Below are 14,614 nucleotides of genomic sequence, written 5' to 3' on the forward strand. Positions count from 1 at the left end.
GTCAAACGACGTGTAACAAGCTTCTCAGAGGGTCCGCCATGGGGCCAATAGGCACTGCTCATTCACTGGTAACATGGAGAAAAAAGAACGCTCGAAACAAGTAAAATTCTTGATACTTTTTTTCTCACAAAATGCAATTGTCACATGAAAAGCATTTCCGAAAAACAATAAAGAAGCTCTCACCACAGCGCTTTTGTCCGCTCTGCTGGACACCATGTGCGGCTGTGTGCGATGCCTGTGCAATGGTTTGCGAATCTGCGGATTTTCCGCTTTCAAGACTGACTAGTTGAGGTTGCGTGATTTTCGCGAATGCATCGTCCATCATATTGTTATGTGATGACCAGCCGAAGAATGGCATGGGTTGACTAATGGCCGATGGTCTAGCGCGAGCGCTCCGTCCCACGTCACTGCCAGTTCCGTCTTCTTCGTCACACTACCCGGGGCCACCGAGCGATCGTCCCGATCGGCGACAAAGGCACGCGCAAAGTGGTGATGGGCTTCACAGGATAGTGGGACAGAAAAAAGAAAGTGGTGGGATGCTGGCCACAACAATGAAGGAGCAAACTGAATGGTTCGTGTTCCGCGTAGCTTCCGGGCCGCAGGTCACCAGGAGCCGACGGCCGAGGCCCCAGGATGCGCCGAATGGCATGGGCAGAAGAATGGTGTCGTCACGTGTGGGCGGCGTCTCTGGTCGGGAGGGTCGGCAGGTCGAGTCCTTGCGACAGGTTCAGTTCGTAGTGTCTAATGGTCTGGGCGGTGGACGGGGCGGGGGAAAAACGGCGAGATCGGTTCGGGTCTGGAAGGCTGGGGCACGGCTGGGCGACGCAGGCCAAGAACTCACGGCCGACGACCACGGCTGACGCATGCGCTGAAGCTCCAGGACCAAGATGGGGATGAACTCCGCACCTCACACCAAATGTTACGTGACAACCAGCCGAAGAATGAGACGGGTAGACTGATGTCAACGAGATGATTCAATTGCCACTGGCCTAGCGATAGCGGTCCGTCCCGCGCCACTGCCAGCTTCATCTTCGTCACAATATAGCGCAACTAGTCACAGTGGAATGCTACACGGCTACACGTGCGAGGTTCGAGCATCCATCAGACAAAAAAAGAAAAATGGCATACTTAAAGCCAGCAATCAAGCACCTTGTATGAGAGTACAATGCATTCGCTAGAATAAATATGACTCAGCTGGAATACTTGTTTTACGCGGTAAAAAACTTACATTATTTGTTTTTATCGCAAAGGTGAAAAGTAAACTTGAACTTATAGAAGATAAATGTTTTTTGCTTATTCGGAAGTAAAGCATATTCGAAACAAGAGAACGAGAGAGAGATGGTCGATCTAGTTTAGCTAAGAACTTCTCGGAACTTCCTTCCCTTCAGAATTGCCGTTTGAGATGGGGCGCATCTCCCTCGAGACAAGGACATACCTAGGTTGAAGGGAGTTGAAAGGAGTTCAGGCGCACCTGTCTGCCACGGGTACAAGCCACCGCGGTGGGTGCAACGGCTTCATTAAGCGGCGGCTCATCCAGGAACCAAGGTGCGTTTAACTTGCCGCGTGTACACGTCTTATTAACGTGATAGCGTTAAGGACCGTGTTTAGTGGAAAACCCGGTGACGTTGTCATTGTCGTCAGCTGAGGCCTGGCGAAAAATCTCGAGGGAAGCAAAGCAGGTGGCCCACCTACCACCAAGGTCACTTGACCTGGTGGCGTCCTCACAATCTGCCCACCGATGCAGGGGGAATCCTCGTCATGTTGGCGTTTCGCACAACGTCGTTGCTAAGAGACTGAGGTAATGACGCCCATGAGGAGAGAACAAGTCACTCAAAACTCATTTCATTTCTTCACGTGCGGGCACAGCCAGCGAGTATGTTAGCCTATATTGCACGTTGTTACTGAATTCATCAGTAACATCGAAACCTTGCAAAACAATGGTGCGCAATTCTTCTTTTCTGATTATTCATGTTAATCCAGCGTGACCTCATTGAAGTATAAAGCCGAGTTTTTTTCTCGTCTATTACTTTTCCATAAGCATTATCACCATCCTTCCCTTCGTGGTGAATTCTTTTGCATCGCCAGTTATGTTTCCACATCGAGATCATACTTAAAAAGTTAAACGCATTAACTGCCAGCCATTCTATTATGCATATTAGTTTACCGCACAAAATAACTAAATGAAACATTTTACCATCCGAGATTACCACAGAATCTGACGTTAATAAGTTCCAACCCCTTGCTCATTCATGCTTAAACAAATAAAAGGGATTTTTTTCTCATTTGTACTTCAGCGCACTTTTTCCGGCGTTGTGTATTTCTTGCGGTGATATGTTGTTTATTCCTAAGATTCTCCTGCAATGCGCATTGTTTAGTCTTTTTTAGATACCTATTTTTCATTAATATTTTTATGTCTATTTGTTTCAAGTTATTGCATTATTAAAACATGAAACCAATGCCTTGTACCCGCATACCTTCCCACCATGTAATATTCTCAAATCAGGACCTTTGGTGGTATTTTGAATAAACAAATAAATATTTACCTCTGCTTGTTTCCATGGAAACGGACTGAAACAGTGCGATACCATGAGTACTTTCCAGAATGTTCTGTTAATGCATTTCAAGCTAATTGCAGTCAGAAGCGAAGCGAATCCATTCTTAAGTGGTTTATAACCCTGTTTTCTGAATAAGTCCCATCCGACAGTAAAGGACTGTGGCGAATCGAGTAGGAATTTATAGTAGAATATGGATGTCAATATAAGTCGCATGGTACCGTGTACAATAATTTTATTTTGAGAAGTGAGTGAAGGTGAGCTCCGCTTATAAACTGGAGTTTTTGTCCCCCTCCGCATCTTCATCAGAATGTCTTGGAGCTCGCGTGCAGCTGCAGATGAGCAGCTGGTTGGAATTGCAGGTGATTTTCTTATCTTTACCACTACTGCTGATTGTCTTCTATGATCATGGCGGCTGCTTTATGTCCCATCATCATAGCGGGGAAGTTGAGGTTGCCTGACGGGAGGTAAGGCATTGACGAAGCGTCGACAACACGCAGGTTCTCCACGCCGCCAAGGACTCTGCAAGAAACAACAAATACATCATTGGTTCGGTTTTTGCGTTCTGTAAGTTACCATATTTCAGTGCGTTTGCTGTTGTGGATCTTGTTATGCACGTGGTCCCAGTCTGTTATGTTCAACGAAACAGAAACTGAACTTGAGGTTTTGTTCTTAATGAAGCATGTATTTAACGGCTCCTATCCCGCACATTTTTAGCGAGGGTATGTGCAAATAAACAAATTTGTGAGATCCTCTTTGCTCCGTCGGATATAGCTGGGGGTTAAAAATTTCATCGGTCTGCACATACCCCTGCGGCGTCGCAAGCTGGTCTGGTCGCCTTGTCTGCTATAACTATTGAATGCTGGCTTCAGACGCACGCAAAGAGTTTCGCTCACTGCTAGCACCATATTCAACCACCCAAAACGCATGCAGTTCTTTTCGTCAGTTTTTCAGAGCGTATGTGTGCACGTGGGGAGAAAATGCAAGATCACCTTCATCCAGCTTTTTTTTTTTTAAATTGTGCCTTGACGTGTCAAAATGGCATACCAATAGACGAATGGTTAGAGAAAAATGATTAGAGACAAGTAAACTATAGTGATATTTAACGAACTTTTCCGCGCCAAAAAAAAAAAAACTTAAACTACGAGCTGCGTCATAGGGTAGGACTCTCCCAAATACTCGAACATGCATTTTCGCTAGCACGGACGCACTTCACGCCTGCTCCAAGACCAGGTGGTTGTAGAAAGTGAAAACCTGCAAATTATCCCGGTGTTCACAATAGCTACAGAGGTGCCAAAGCAATGGATTCTCAAAACAGTTGCGAATTCGACTGCCTACTTTTCGCAGCTGATCACCGTTGGAGTTTGATCGCAGTGATTTTTCATGCTTTCAATTTATTTCATGTTTATTCAGTTCATTTACAGCTAATACGCTTTTTTATTTGCTTGTAGATTAAATACTGCCTAAAATTTAGAAATCGTGCGTTAAGCTTTGAACACAATCCCCGAATAAAGATCTCTTTTGAAATCACTTATGAACTGTCTTCTTCAAGAATTTTGAGTCTTTAACAAAAATGGCAATGGCTAAATTAGGGAGCTGATTATAATAGCGGAACACTCGTTTATTTACCTCAAGATGCTCACGGGAAGCATCCGGTAGAGGTCGTACGCAGAACGCTCGAAACACGGTAGAACGATGCGAACCCTTTGCACTTCATTGCGCATTATACGTCTTATGTGTTGTGCTTTATCTGTATTATGTTTATCTCGCTTGAAGCTTGTGCATTGCTCTCCAAATTTCACTGGCGATGTGTTTTTGCCACTCACATCTATCATGTCTCTTTCACAAGCCTCAAGGAAAAAATCAAGGTTAAACGAGTGGTAACCTTTTTTTTACTGATGATGCAAGAAATGCCAAACGTACAAAACGCCTGTTTGGCTATGATCACCTGAGTCTGGCATCGAGCACGGCTTGCGGGTGCGTCCCCATAGGAGCAGTGCAGCACGGGTGCCACCCACTCATCGATGTCTGCCGCACAAAGCAACGCAGGTAGGAGTCACTCCACAGAGGGCCAGACGATTCGCACGCCGGCAAGGGTATGTCCCACACGGTTACGTTAGCCCTCTTCATCGATTCGCTTTGTAAGGTCTTCAGGGCGATCTTGGAGCCTGAAAGGGTGGCCATGTTTAGAGGACATCACGCGACGACCGAAATCAAACATAAATGTGGCTTCAACTGCAAACGTGATATTGGTAAACAGTTATATGCTCCCATCAAGCCTCACAAAGTTGCCCCTAAATCAGCGTTAGAGGTTGAAGGGCTGATACTTGCGTAGCTCGAGCATGATTTCCCTATTTGTGCTAATAGCAGGCCCGGCATCACCTCTAAATGAATAACGGTGAGGACACCGCAAACAAGCTCATGTAACGACATCTTTTCCAGCACTCAGATTTCTTTTGATGTTCGCTTGGATCTTCATCATCATATTTTTGCTGGAAACTAAACTCTGATCATCTCGTGTACACGCACCAAAGATGCAAAGGTAGCCCCTGCTGGGACATGAATGAATGCACCAGAAACAGCGGTAAGTTCCAGGGTGCAGACCTCTGCGGTTTTCATAGAAAATAAGGGAGCGCGTTGAGATCATACCAGCAGCACATAGTCGTATTATAATTTGTGTTACAGGCTGAGTACAGCAAAGCGCCGCGCAAGCACCGGAGTTGCACTGAACCGCGACCGCGTTAACCTTTGCAGATACTGCGAAAGTGAACTTCACTTGTTTTAATTCCTCAAGGGGAGTTATCATTCTGGTTGAGTGAGCGGGCCGATGAACTTTATTTATTCTTTGTTCCTGATTAGCAATGAGAGTTTTTATTGTTTTTTTTATTTTTGCTGCGTGGAGCTGCGAAACTATTTACCAGATATGTCAGCTGATTGCCATGCATTTATGAAGGCAGAGTTGAATGTGGTTGGAAAATGCTTCCGTGTGGGGAAGATGGGAACAGAATTCCATCGGATAAGTACAGGTATGGTTTTGTTCCTCTTGCACTTATTGCAAATCTCGGCTTACAGGTAATCACGAGAGCAATGATTCTATGACCTGTCAGTGGCCGAAAGGTTGCGCGTAACCGTCCTTGTCGCACATAATGTCAAAGACTAATGTCCATCTTCGCCTGGACAAAGTAGAAGAGAGGTGGGATAACGCCTAGCAAAACGCGAGTCAACACAACGTAGCATGGAATCGCAAAGCAGCCCAATCCAGGCCATAAAGAATTAATTGAAGTTGTGTTCGCCAATATATTGCCGCGAATCTTTGCATTGTTTGTTAATTCTTTAAATCTGCCGCCACATCGCTTTATCGTTTTGTTTGCGACGCAAGACGCGACTACATTTATCTCGATTGATCGAAGCCAGGCAGAGCTGATTCTACGTTTTTCCAGAATGTTCTAGTAACTTTGCACGCTTTATCTCGAAGTTCGCTATCAGCTTTAAATTGAGCACAGCCGACAGCGGCGGGCATTCTGTTCGACGACCGCCGAACACGCTTGTCGCTTCGCCGCCGCCGAGTGATTCAGTTCATTGTGGGAGCAAGTCATGGCAATAAACAGTTTTATTTCAGAAGACCCTTTTGTCCGTCTTCATAGCTGCTTCCATTGCCGTCACCACTACGTGACATCTGGTGGAGGTGCGGGGCAGCCTTCTATGTTCCGGACGCCCCCTTCAAGACGTGAAGCCAGCCCTCAGCGCTTCGCACCCGAGGACGAGCCAGCAGCTCAGCGAGCCAGCCGACGTCTCCAGGGAGAGGAGCCTGAGTTCGGGGCCCTGCCAGACTGCACCAGACAGCGAAAAGACGCTGCAACGAACATCGCAACCTCGCCGAAGATGTCGACTCCGATCATACTGCAGCAGCCGTGGGTGCCGCCAACTTTCAATGGATTCCTAGGCAAAATCCCTGAAGAATGGTTGGACCAATTTGAGCGCGTGGCGCCATTCAACAAGTGGGATGATGCGGCAAAAACTGGACACGTGTTTTTCTCATTGGACGGCTCCGCACGCACGTGGTACGAGAACCACGAGTCGTTCCTAACGACATGGGAGCTATTCAAGAGGGAACTATTGAAGGTATTAGCCAGTGTCGTGAGGAAAGAAAGAGCCGAACGACTCCTTGAGTCCAGGATCTAGCTTCCGAATGAGCCCGACCGTAGTTACGTCGTAGAGATGAAGCGCCTATTTCGCTGCGCCGACCCCGAGATGACCGAGGAAAAGAAAGTTCACTTTTTAATACGCGGAGTAAATGAAAAACTCTTTGGCAGCTTCGTCCGCCAGCCGCCAAAAACAGTCGAGGAATTCATACAAGAAGTCTGCACCATTGAGAAGACCCCCGGCGTCCGAGATCGGCAGTACAATCGCCCTTCCCCTGCCTGTGCAATCCGTTCGTACACGACGGCCACCACCAGCGACAGCTTTCGGGAAGCTATCCGCGAAATCGTCCGAGAGGAGCTACGCTGATTACTTCCATCCTCCCCACAGCCACAAGCAGGGACTCTGATGGATGTGGTACGGGAAGAAGTGCAACAGGCACTTGGCACCCCGACGGCCACAGAACCGCAGGCCATGACCTACGCCGCTGCAGTAAGGACTCCTCAGCCCCAACAACAACCCCTAAGTCCTCCCTGAGATGAGGCACTTGTTCCACAACGCCGCCTCCAAGCCCCCGCCCGCCCAGCCTATTACCGACGCTCAAGGCCCAGGAAAAGCGACGCCTGGAGGACTTCCGACAACCGACCGTTGCGCTTTCATTTCCGTGAGGCCGGGCATATACTTCGTCACTGCCCGTACCGACGTATCGGTCTTCGAGGATTTGCCGTTGACGCCCCACGACCACGCTTCGGACAATGTCCGCAGAAAATCGGCGAGTACCTGCGTCGATAGGAGTACACGCCGAACCGCCTTTAGCGCTCACCATCACCGGCAACCTCATGCTTTGCGTCGCCACGCCGCAGCTACGCAGCCGCGGTACGCGGAAAGTCTCCCAGTCCCCGCTGGGGAAACTAAAGAAAGCAACCTCTGGAGGTGAGGTTACTCACGAGCGAAACGCCGAAGATCCTGTACTGACCACGCCCCATGAAGACGCTGCACCCGCTACACCGCATGAGGGCGCTACGCTAGCCGCACCGACACCACACAAAATGACAATCGCGGCGACGACGCAAACTGCCTTCAAAACGACGACGCCACCCACAACAGCTTCGACCACATGCCCCATTCGCGACTCCCATACGCGACGAAGCCGAGACCCGACGCCGAGAGCGGAATGCAATGCCAGAGCCAGGACATCCTATTTAGAAGTGACTATCGACGGCCGGGAAGCTACCGCTCTAGTCGACACAGGAGCCGATTACTCGGGGATGAATGGAACATTCGCTGCGCAGTTGACAACAGTCACAACCGCTTGGGACGGCCCACAAATTCGCACCGCAGGGGGCCACCTCATTACGCCATCAGGACGATTCACAGCGCGAGTGACTGTCAAAGAACATAGCTATCCTGCCACCGTTGTTGTGCTACCGCAATGCTCCCGCGAAATGATCTTGGGCATGGATTTCCTTAATGAGCATCAGGCGATCATCGACCTGCGATGCAAGCTGATCACGCTCTCGACGGACGAAGCCATCGCTTCAATGAAAACTCGGGAAAATCACGTTGCCCTAAGTGTCCTGGAGGAAGAAGTGAGCGTCCCACCCCGTTCAAGCGTTATCGTGACCGTAGGCGCCACGAAAGCCATAAACACTGAAGCCATCATCGAGGGGAACATGCAGTTGCTACTAGACCGAGGAATCAGCATCGCAAGAGGCATCGCACATTTCCGCAATGGCCAGGCCGAAGTAGTGCTCACTAGCTACAGCCAAGAATACCGGCACATTAACAGCGGAACGAGGATTGTTTTCTTCGACGAAACATCCGACGTGCGAGACTCCTTCTGCCTCTCCAACCCATCCGCAGAAGATTCGCCTGACCAAAAGAACTCGCCCACTTTCGACATCAACACAGCCTTGCCTCGGAACAGACAAGATCAGATGCGCAATCTGCTTCGAAGCTACAGCGAGTGTTTTTCGTCATCGCCGACGGTGCGACAAACGCCAATTTCCAAGCATCGCATTATAACCGACCAACACGCCTGACCTCTTTGTCAAAGCCCTTACCGGGTGTCACCGCGAGAACGACAAGCCATCCGGGACTAAGTCGAAGAAATGCTTCGCGACGAAGTCATCCAGCCTTCAAACAGCCCATGGGCGGCACCGGTTGTTCTATTGACAAAGAAAGACGGCGCACTTCGATTCTGCGTTGATTACCACCGCTTGAACAACATAACAAAGAAGGACGTCTACACCTTCTACCGCATCGACGACACACTGGACCGGCTATACAACGCCAAGTATTTCTCATCGATGGATCTCAAGAGCGGCTACTGGAAAATTGAGGTCGACGAAAGAGATCGCGAGAAGACAGCATTCATCACTCCGGATGGGCTCTTTGAGTTCAAGGTGATGCCATTTGGTCTCTTTTCCGCACCAGCGACGTTTCAGCGAGAAATGGATAAGTGCTGGCAGGCCTGAAGTCGCAAATTTGTCTGGTTTATTTAGATGACGTCGTTGTCTTCGCCTCGAACTTTGAAGAGCACCTCTAAAGACTTCAAACAGTATTAGGCGCCATCAAGTCGTCTGGCCTGACCTTGAAAGCAGAGAAGTGCAACTATGCCTACGAAGAGCTGCTGTTTCTAGGCCACATCGATAGCAAGGAGGAAGTACGCTCAGACCCGCAGAAAACAGCTGCTATTGAACAGTTTCCACCGCCGGCCGATAGGCAAGTAGTGCGCAAATTCCTCGGACTGTGCGCATATTACCGACGATTTGTGAAAAAACTTTTCGCGCATCGCCGAGCCCCTAACCTAACAGAAGAAGGCAGACGTGCCATTTAAATGGGAAGCGCCGCAAATAGAAGCCTTCAAGGACTTCAGCGTCGTTTAAGTCCGTACCGATCCTAGCGGATTTTGATGAAAAGGCCGTTACTGAAGTTCATACCGACGCAAGCAGCGTGGGTCTAGGCGCCATCCTCGTTCAAAAACCCGACAAGCTGAAGAAAATCATCGCATACGCTAGCCGTTCCCTTTTCAAGGCCGAGGTTAACTATTCGACAACTGAGAATTAGTGTCTTGCCATCATCTGGGCTACGTCGAAATTCCGCCCCTACCTGTACGGACAACCGTTCAAGGTGGTCAGCGATCACCACGCGCTGTGCTGGCTTGCCAATTTGAAGAACCCCTCTGGCCGCCTCGCTCGATGGCGTTTGAGTCTCCAGGAGTTTGATGTCACCGTCGTTTACAAGTCGGAACGAAAGCACTCTGGAACCGATTGCCTCTCACAAGCCCCTGTAGATACACCGCCGCCGGACGACGATGAGGACGCCTTCCTGGGACCCATCAAACCCAGCTCTTTTGCTCAGCAGCAGCGCTCGGACTCCGACCTCAAACGCCTCATCCAATAACTGGAAGCCAGGTTTCTTCACCCCCCGCTTCATTCAAGCGATGACTGTCTTCCTTCTGTGTACAGAATGAGGTCCTCGTGAAGAAGAACTTTACAGCGAGCAAAACAGCCTACCTCCTTTTTGCGCCTGCTTGCCTCCGCGAAGAAGATCTACACACTTCACATGTCGTGCCGACAGCTGGACATCTCGTGTTTACTCGCACCCTCCGCCGCATTCAAGACAAGTATTACTGGCCCCGACTCTGGGCCGATGTCGCACATTATGTGAAAACCTGCCGAGATTGTCAGCGACTAAAGACCCCTCCCACACGACCAGCAGGAATTCTGAGCCCCATTGAACCTCCCTGAAGTCCCTTTCAGCAGATCGGCATGTACTTGATTGGCCCTTTTCCAAAGTCAACGTCTGGAAATAAGTGGATCATCATAGCGACCGACTACCTCACCCTCTACGCCGAGGCGAAAGCCCTACCGAACGGAACAGCAGCAGAAGTCGCCAAATTTTTCGTGGAGTGCAATATTCTGCGATACGGCGCCCCCGATGTGCTCACCACGGACAGAGGAACAGCATTCACGGCGGAACTAACGCAAGCCATCTCGAGTTACAGCCAGACAAGCCACCGCAAGAAAACTACATACCATCCGCAGACGAGTGGACTGACCGAGCGCCTGAACAAAACCATCGCCGATATGCTCGCCATGTATGTCGATGCCGAACACAAAACCTGGGATGTCATCCTGCCTTACGTCGTCTTCGCCTACAACACCGCCGTGCAGGAGACCACCCAGATGACGCGTTTTAGGCTCGTCCAAGGGAGGGATGCAGCGACCACGCTAAACGCCATGCTGTCCAACGTTACAGAAGAAGAGAACGGCAACGTCGCCGCCTTCCTTCAACGCGCAGAAGAAGCTCGAGAGCTTGCCCGATTACGGATCAAAGATCAGCAGCGGACCGACGCCGGACGCTACAACCTACGAAGACGCAACGCGGAATACAAGCTAGGAGACTAAGTCTGGGTTTGGACTCCCATTCGCCGCCGTGGACTCAGTGAAGAGTTTTTGCCCCGCTATTTCGGCCCGTACAAGGTTCTTCGTCAGCTAGGTGAACTGGATTGTGAGGTCATCTCTGACGCAATGACTGCATCCCAGCGCCGCCGCGTACGACCAGAAGTTGTCCACGCCGTCCGTCTGCAGCCCTATTATGCGGGCTAAATGACGCTGCATTTCCACACTCTACGTTCGCAAGATGCGTTTTCTTTGTTGCTAGTCGCATTATTTGTTTTAATGCATCGGGTCGATGCTTCTTTGAGAGGGGAGTAATGCGCGAACCTTTGCAGTGTTTGTTCATTCTTCAAATCTGCCGCCACACCACTTAATCGCTTTGTTTGCAACGCAAGACGCGACTAGATTTATCTCGATTGATCGCAGTGATGCAGAGCCAATTCTACGTTGTTCCAGATTTTTTTAGTAACATTGCACGCTTTATCTCGAAAGTTCGCTATCAGCTTTAAATTGAGCACAGCCGACAGCGGCGGGCATTCTGTTCGACGACCGCCGACCACGCTTGTCGCTTCGCCGCTGCCGAGTGATTCGGTCCATTGTGGGCGCAAGTCAGCCCAATAAACATTTTTCTTTTATAAGACCTTTTGTCCGGCTTCATCGCTCCTTCGACTGCTGTCGCCACTACGTGACAGTATGATGATGAGCTAAAATTTGTAGAATCACACAACGCAGATCTAAAGGCAGCCAGAAAAAAAGACAACTGAGTGAAAAATTCTGCTATGCACAAAAAAGCTGCAGCGATTGCTTGGCTTGAAATAGGATTAGACAAATTGGAGGTGCATTTAACAAAAACAACTTCCCAGTTAATTGTGTACAAGGTGTTTCTAGTGAGGGTCCGAGGGCAGCTGTCGTATTATAGCGAGAAATCTCAGCTTGCATGCTCCCAGTCATCACAAAATTTTGACTATTAACCAAGCAGTTCAAAGCAGACACAGTTCGTTCAGCGATAGTAATGGTCACAAGGCGGCAAACAGGAGAAGAGGATGAAAAAAATATATGCAAATGTGTGAGATAATCTATTTAAACAAGTCTCAAACATCTTCTATCAAAAGCTTCTCTAGGAGCTGAAATCTCGAGCACAGGAAAGCATATAGCATTTTGCTTAGTTTCGAAATGGCTAGATTTTTCAACAAATTTTAAAGTGCCCCCGCAAATAACGTGGGCGCCCCCCTCCGCGCAGCCAAGCCAATCCATGCAGACTGCCTAGCCACTGCATGTAACTACTGCCTACAACGGTCACATGGCCCATGTTTCCACCAAGAAATGATTGAGGAGAGAAAAATTGCAATTTTGGTTAATAGTACAGAAGAGGTTAAAACTATAAAAAACAACTTTGACTGCCATCCTACCTTATATTCATCAATATTATTCGCTGACTCCAATGTATTCACGCCCAATCTTGGGCCATAACAGTCGGGTCTGTGAAACCAAGTCAGAGTTTTACATACCATTTCCTTCTAGCTTGCACTCGTTTTCATTTTTGCTGTAAAAATGGATGTAGACAGCAATGCAGCAAATTACTCTAAGCTGGCCTCACTCATTAACTCCTGTCAACCGATTCAGTAAAGACACTTTTCACTACATTGAACTCTGGGAACATTCCACTGTGTGCTTTTCTTATGCAGTGTGACGCGCGCAATTCCTTTAGTCCTGGGTGGTTATTTTGAACGCTTATTCTTTTGAGTAAATACTCCAAAACAAGCATGAAGGTGTCTGGACCACGTATCTGCAGACATTGACGATCGATTGCGGCCGCTCTTACGGGTCCGTTCGAAAACTTCCGACACTTTGTGTGCCTATAACAAGGGCGATATGGCGAACGATCCTTTTGCGCACAAATTCTCGCCCAGGCCTCTTCTGCAAGCAATAAAGTCTATTTTCCTGAAAATAACTCATCGAGATTCCGTTGCAATGTTCTCAGTGAGAGGCTCCAGACTATAATTAGAGATTTCCAGCCGGCCGTTAGAAAGAGCCGTATTAGTTTTTCAGATATCTGAAAATGCGATTACCCTGGCGTTGTGAGTGAACTCATTTGGGCGATTTCTCGTGCCATTTGTAAACCACTCGCTCTCGGGGAGCACGAACCGAGGTCATGCAGCGACACTCCGTGACACACGTACAACCTGACATTCTCAGCCCCGCCCGTGCTGCAGTTTTCAACGCTCCTCGCTACTTCGCTGCTCCAGCACGGGCAGGGCCGACAGTGTCACGTTGTACGTGTGTCACGGAGTGTCGCTGCATGACCTCGGTTTGCTCGGCCCGCAAGCGAGTGGTTTCCGAATGGCGCCAGAAATCGCCCAAATTAGTTTATCCACAGCGCGAGGGTAATCGCGTTTTCGAAATTCTAAAAAAAAAAAACTGATACGGTTGTTACTAACGGCCGGCTACAAATCTCTAATTGCTTTGGATTACAGGCGCGACAACAGACAGACCACAAGGTAGATAAACAGGACGGAGCGGTCAGGTGCTTATGGGTAATAATCAAAATGTTAACTATTAAAATTTAGAGCAATCATTTTGCTATTTAGCATCATATGCTGTTTTTTTACGTCCGCCAACGCTGGTATTATTATGACGCAAAATGCTTCTATTTAGCTTTTAAACCCATTATTTTAAAACGCTGGACCTTCTAAAAAACTCCCGCTATACATGGTGCTACTTAAGAGATGGGTCAGTGCGGCCTGTTTCTCTCAAAAATACGGGAAAATATGTTTGCTTCCCAAACCTCATTCGTGAGGCCAATTATTACAATAAACTAAAACAGACTGAACAATTAATTTTTCTACTTTATGTACAAAGATATGGAAAGTCACTGAGCAGGAATGCTACACATCTGCGCAACAGTTGTTTCCTGAGAAATGTTACTGTTAAAAAGCATGAAAAACTGAGCTGGGAAAAAACAATGATTTAATTGTAAATATTCGTTGCCAAATAATATTTATAATTTGGTGAGATACCAATTAAGGAAAGTAAAATGAATGGAACCTGAAAGAACTTTGTATAGCCATTGCCATGAAAACGTGTCATGAATAAGGCTAAAATACACCGGGAGTATGGAGGCTACCCGTGTCTGTTAGAATGAAAGGTCCCTTGTCTAGCAATAAGACTGTCAAAACTGTCCTCTTCACACCATGTGAATTCATGGCACTGGCGGCCTCTAGAAGAGAGCACATTTTATGTTTACACAGAAATGCTAAGAGATCCTAAGAGCAAAGATGTGTTCACAATATTGTCCGATAACTTTACCTTCGGTCTCTGCGTAGTAATCATCATTGAAACGAGGCATCTCTGACAAATTGAAAATACTGAATACATGGCTAAACAGAATGATTCTTAAGCCAGGATTAAAGAAAAGACAGTGATGTTAAGGTAATAATAAAAACATTTTTAATAAGACTGCCTTTTGCTTGTCCAAATTAAGAATTGCCCACGACATTATGACCCTAGAAAACATGTACA

The 14,614-nt window shown here is 48.0% G+C and overlaps 1 protein-coding gene across 1 annotated transcript in view; it reads right to left on the reverse strand.

Annotated features, from left to right (window-relative positions):
• Nucleotides 1–2,777: 2,777 nt before the first annotated feature.
• Nucleotides 2,778–14,614, reverse strand: part of LOC144123869 (alcohol dehydrogenase [acceptor]-like) — a 94,173-nt gene continuing 82,336 nt past the window's right edge. The window contains exons 10-11 of the mRNA XM_077656595.1: nt 4,501–4,720; nt 2,778–3,074 (exon numbers count right to left, since the gene is read on the reverse strand). Of these exons, the coding sequence (XP_077512721.1) occupies nt 2,936–3,074; nt 4,501–4,720 (359 nt within the window). The 3' untranslated portion in view covers nt 2,778–2,935. The remainder of the gene's footprint in view (nt 3,075–4,500; nt 4,721–14,614) is intronic.

The sequence above is a fragment of the Amblyomma americanum genome, chromosome 3 (genome assembly GCF_052857255.1).
Source record: "Amblyomma americanum isolate KBUSLIRL-KWMA chromosome 3, ASM5285725v1, whole genome shotgun sequence".
In the NCBI taxonomy this organism is placed as follows: domain Eukaryota; kingdom Metazoa; phylum Arthropoda; class Arachnida; order Ixodida; family Ixodidae; genus Amblyomma; species Amblyomma americanum.